The sequence below is a fragment of the Micromys minutus genome (genome assembly GCF_963924665.1).
Source record: "Micromys minutus genome assembly, chromosome: 9".
Lineage (NCBI taxonomy): Eukaryota > Metazoa > Chordata > Mammalia > Rodentia > Muridae > Micromys > Micromys minutus.
This window is the reverse complement of record NC_137978.1, coordinates 52,240,442-52,245,786: the sequence shown is the minus strand read 5'-3', so window position 1 is coordinate 52,245,786 and position 5,345 is coordinate 52,240,442. Positions and strand designations below refer to the sequence as shown.

The window sequence follows — 5,345 nt, the reverse complement described above, 5'->3', positions numbered from 1 at the left end:
AGAAATGTTCCTTCCAGAGAGAACCAAGACAATCTTGGATAAGACTGGAGAGAGAGAGACAGAGAGTGACAGAGACAGAGACAGAGGTGTGTGTGGGGGGAGAGAGAGAGAAGCGCAGCCCAGGCGTGGTGACACACACCTTCAACTCAGCCCTCAGAAGGCAGAGGCAGGTGGGTGGGTCTCTGTGAGCTCAGGGTCAGGCTGTTTCACAGTGTGAGTTTCAGGGCATGAAAACGTGGGAATTCACTGCTATAGAAAACAAAGGACTTATTGCTGGCCCTGCAGACAGAAGCCACTACGCACATGCGTCCCCACTGTACCGAAGTGCATTGTGCCAGCACAGGATAGGTGCTCAGAATATGACTGGATGGACGGATGAATGAGTAAATGCAGGTGAAGGGCTGTGTAAAGTCTGGAGAGAGACAACGGAGACTGGTACAGGGAAATGGAATTCTCTTATTCAGAATCAGGAAGTGAGGTGCCGGAGGAGACTTAGCAGGCCTTGTGAGCGCTGACAAGTCCTGTGGCTCCTTTAGTTTATCTTGGGGACCAGGTGTGGCCCTGGAGGCCAGAGACCCTGGCCCATGATCTCTGATGGGTGGGATGAGCTTGCAGGAGAGAAATCTGGGTTCCGAGCTTCTCCAGGCCCGGGATGGCAGCAGTCTGGAGCCAAGCAGGACCTCAGCAGGGTGGGGTGGGCCCAGTGCACAGCTTATTGGGGTAGTGGGCATACTTGCGGTTGTATGTGCCCAGGTTGTGGCGAAAGCAGAGAGCCGCTCTCTTGTCACACTCACAGGTCTGCCGCTGGCAAGTCGTTCTGCCAGCTAGAGGTGGGTGGAAACAAGCCAGGGACTCAGGTGGCAGCTGGGGGCTGGGCACTGGGAGCTGGCGGAGGGCGGAAGCTGGGCGCTGGGCTCTGGGGACTAGGCCCTGGGGGTGGGTGGTGGGCGGGGCAAGGGCGGCTGCTTGCTGCTCTGTCGTCCAGCTTCCCAGCCCCATCCTTAGCCCGGTCCCTACTTCATGTGGAAGCCCACACCCAAGGAGATGCTCCGTACTTATGCTGGGGTCGGGTCAAGGATTGCGTGCGTCCCGCCAGCTCCAGGATACAAAGAAAGCCAAAAATTTTCCCTGGGTGTTTCCTTCCTCTCCACCCTCACTCACAGGGTCTTAGCCCTCTCGTACCACGAGAGGCTTCGCAACCTCTCACCTTCCTCCTGTAACAACCCTCACCTATATGAGGTTAGTGTTACTTGGGATCCGGGCTGGGGGTTATTAAGACGAATGCGGGGGTTTCTCGGGACCTCAGCCTGTCTTTATGGGAGTACACAGAAACTGTACCCAGCCCAGGTATCAGACTGGCCCACCAGAGAGCCAGCCGGCATTGTCCTGCCTGGCACCAGTTGCCTGTAAGACTTATTTCAATCCACTGTGGTAGTCTGTCTCTGCCCAGAGTAGCTCTGGCTCGAATACACCTCCCTGTCTAGAAGGGTCCGGCGTCTCATTTCCCCTTCAGAGATGAGCATTTCCCTTCAGGATTCTGCCCACACCCGCCGCTAGGTCAGCGGGACTTGAGATCCTAACAGTGGGCAGCTGCGGAGATGGGCGTGGCTGTCTTGGAGTAACAGGCAAAGAATCATAAAGGTTTTCTACGGCCCATTCCCTTGCTCAAAGGACCATGGTGGGCATAAGGCGAAGCTCCTGTATCCCTTGCCTGAGCCCTCAGTGATGACGACCCTGCCGAGCGGTCTACCTCTGGCTTTGCATTGTGACGAAAACTCTGATTTAAGTGCCGTTTGGGTATTCCTGGTTAAGGCGATTTCCCTAGATAAGGCCCGGAGGAAACCTAACAGGGCCAAATGGGAAGGAACTGGGCAAAGTGAGGGAGGTGGGCCCAGCCTAGCAGCCCGGATGGAGGCAAACAGCTTGTGAGAACAGGGGCTGCTGTCCAGAGTCACAGCTCCTCCTGGCTCCTCCTAGGGGAGGGTTGTTGGACTCAAGTTCGGGGTGTGGCTCAACTCTGTCCCTTCTGGTGACTCCCCAGAGGCTAAGCATGGGCAAGGGCTACATTGATAGGTCACGAGGCCGTACAGCCCAGATGCCCAGTAAGAATACGATGGACGAGTGTTCCCGCTTTTAAGTGATGACTGACCGGGAAGCCCGATGGGTCTGGTCCTGTGCCAAGGATCAAGGTCAGCATCTGGAGGGACTCCTGCCTACCTAGGGTCTGGCTCACTCCGGGGTTGGCCACTTACCACAGAAGATGGTGTACCTAGTGACAGAGAAGAGGTACTTTTCCAGCTTAGGGTCACAGCCCAGCTTCTCCAGGCGGCCATAGCAACAGTCATGGGCATGACAGCACCTGGGGGGGAGGGGGGAGTTAACCTGGAGGGGCTGTTAGTCAGGCTGGGCTGGGCTGGAGCAGGGCTCCTGGGGTCTCAAGACCCAGGATGGAAGTAGAGTATGAATCCCTGCTGTCTAGGTGCCCCCAGCTTCCCCTTCCTCCCAGGCTGCTCCCACAGCTCCTCCTCCTCCAGGCAGTCCTCCTGCTCACCAATCGGTCTGGTCCACCGGCCAGTTGGAGCCACCGACGCCACAGTAACAGCCATAGTCATTGTACTGCAGAGCAGGCTTTCCTGTCATTCTCTCAATCATAACTCCGAACTGGACCAGGTTGCCACCAGCCAGGGGCGCTGCGGAGGGTGGGGGTGGGGGAGGGGAAGGAGGCAGAGGCCACAAGATTCCCCAGGGCCAGTGAGCATCCGAGCATCGCATCCAGGGGGGCCGACCCATCACCAAGTCCCGCTCAGATCCGCAGATCCGACTTCCGGCTTTACCCCAAGGATTCAGTAGCCCTCCGCACTCCAAAGCACCCAGCTAAGGATAACGATGATACTAAGTAACATACTCTCGAAGGCAGGCATGCTTTGTGCTTTGATCCTCTAGGACCCGCCCCTGACCTGTGCGTTTGTCTGTGTTTGTCTGTGTCACCCATACGTGCACATCCACAGAAGCCGTGGTTGGTTCCAGAGTCCTTTACTTCTCACCTCTGTTTGAGACAGAATCTCTCCGTGAACCTAGACCTTGCCTATTTGGCTAGACTGGCTAGCCAGCAAGCCAGGAGACTCTGCCCGGCTCGCTCCCCCCACCCCCACCCCCAGCACTGGGGTTACCCGATGCCTAGCTTTCATGTGGGTCTTGGAGATTCGAACTCGGTCTCCTACCCACCTCATGTTCCTCACTCTGCTTCACTTGCTCATGCTGGCTCTCCACACTGACGCTTTACATCTCTCCCAGGAAAACCTCAATCTCCCCAGACCTCAGCCCTTGTCTCCCCGACAGCAGTGAGTTCACCACAAAGATCTCATTACTTCCCCACCCCCACCCCACCCCCCATGCCTGCTTCCCAGCCTTCTCCTTGGACCTCCCCGAATTCCTCCAGAACCTGCTGAGTCAGCCGTGGGGAGGCACTCATCCCCACAGATTGGGGATCCCGTGGCCCCCACACCCTTTCCGACTACATTCTTCTCAGCCCCCTTCCCTGCCCTTCCTCTCTTCCAGTCACTGTCAGCTCAGGCTGTACATGCCTGAGAGCCTTAGGATGGCTAGGTGGGTGGTGGGCAGCCTTTAGCGCTTAGTACCCATGATGCTCTGTGCAGAGAGCCATGCTCAGGTATCCAGAGTGCCTCCTATTGCAGCGTGGGGGAGGAGAGGAGAAGAGAGGTTATGAAAGTCACTTACCCAGTAGGCCAAGGAAAGCCAGGGCAATGGGAGGTTTCATCCTGGGGAAGGTAGGCAGGGGGCAGGGGAGCCTGCTGTAGTGGCAGGAAGTGAGCAGGGGCCTCTGATCTTAGGCCACCTCCCAATTAGTTAAATACACAGGGCCTGTCCACTCCCCGTCATTAACCCTCGAGTGCCCAGTGATGCAATAATTCCGACACTTTGACTAAGTTCCCAGGGGAGGGGCCAGCCAGTTCCCCATAGGCTATGCTTCTGAGGGTATGTGAAAACGGGCGGGACAGTCTTACGGCCATCTTTCCTTCTGCTCCACCTTCCCTGAACCCCCACGCTCCAACGTTGCCAACCTCGTTCCCAGGGGCTGTGCCCCCACTTTTTCCTGTTTCACTAACCGACTCATTGTGTGTGTAACCGACTCACTGGATGAGACCCAGTGGGGAGAAACTGAAGCTCTCATGGAGCCAAGCTTCTCGAGCACAAGTGCCCCTCCCCAACCGTCCCTGTTCGTGACTGAGATAACTTGACCATCTGCTTCTGTCAACACTCAGGGCCTTCTGAGGCCTGTTCCCACCACAGATCACGAGGCCCTGGGCCTTTCCCTTTCCCTTCCTTGGAACCTCAGTGTTCCTGTCTGTGTGACAGAGACGGAGGCACCCTGCCTCACCTCCTTCATGAAAACTGGCTCTTACTGAGCATGTGCAGGTGAACCCCTGACACACAGGGCCCCAAACCCTCAATAACCCCATGACTCTTAGGCTTTCATGATTCCCACGTGACAGGAGGTGGGGCAGGAACTGACACAGACAGACAGACAGACAGACAGACACACCCCTCAGTAAGTGAGCTGAAATGAGGACCCAGGCAGTCCTAAAGGGCTCATGGAGGGTCAAGTTAGCCCTTGGGGAGAGGGTGGGGGGACCCTGCATCCCAGACCAGAGGAATGATGCTACAGCCTGGGCTATGTCTGACTTTACAATAACACAATTAGAAAGCCAAATTCCCTGCACTCTTATTTTTCTTTCAGTCTTGGCAAAGACTCTCATGGGAGGGGGTACCTAGGGCACGTGTCTGATGACCCCCTACTCCTAGCTTCAAAGCTCAGCTGCTCTTTTAGGGCCTGGGGTCTGTCTGTTTTCTGTGGCCTTGGCTGGGTCTCAAGAGAAGGAGAATGTAGACTCTCTGGTCAGAATCCCCAGTCTCCCGAAGTTTCTCCACAGAGTGAGGAGAAGAGATGAGTAGCCCTGGGCTGTGTGACTGGAGACACAAAGGTTTTGAACACAGGAGGGGAGCCTGTAAACAAGGCTGTACACAGAGCCTTAGCCCTACTTCCCATCCACTTCCGGCTACTACCCCACCCCCCATCTTGGGGGTGGGGGTGGAAGAGGCTCTGGGTACTGCAAGTTCTGTCCCTGATACAGAGGTGATGGGGACCAGAAACAAGTCTCCCTACCGGCCTGGTACAGCCTGCAGCTCGGAGCTACAGTCTACTGAGAGGTCCCTTTCCTTACCAGTTCCTTTTGGTTTTAATGAGCGCTCTCCTGGCAGTCCCTGGCTTCTGGCCTGGGTCATGAGGCCTCAAACTGTGAGTCATGGGAACAGCTGACTCCTAA

At 56.3% G+C, this 5,345-nt stretch overlaps 1 protein-coding gene across 2 annotated transcripts; it reads right to left on the bottom strand.

The window, feature by feature from the left end:
* Nucleotides 1-456: 456 nt before the first annotated feature.
* Nucleotides 457-3,845, bottom strand: PLA2G2E (phospholipase A2 group IIE). Of its 2 annotated transcripts, none has more exons than XM_080922042.1 (4): nucleotides 3,739-3,845; nucleotides 2,552-2,690; nucleotides 2,253-2,359; nucleotides 457-824 (listed from the first exon to the last, which is right to left on the bottom strand). In XM_080922042.1, exons 1-4 carry the CDS (start codon nucleotides 3,776-3,778, stop codon nucleotides 682-684), a joined length of 429 nt encoding a protein of 142 aa, XP_080778168.1. In that variant the 5' UTR covers nucleotides 3,779-3,845; the 3' UTR covers nucleotides 457-681. The 2 variants fall into 2 exon arrangements, with proteins under 2 accessions (XP_080778168.1, XP_080778169.1); XM_080922043.1 differs by lacking the exon at nucleotides 3,739-3,845 and adding an exon at nucleotides 2,958-3,048.
* Between the last annotated feature and the right edge of the window lie 1,500 nt (nucleotides 3,846-5,345).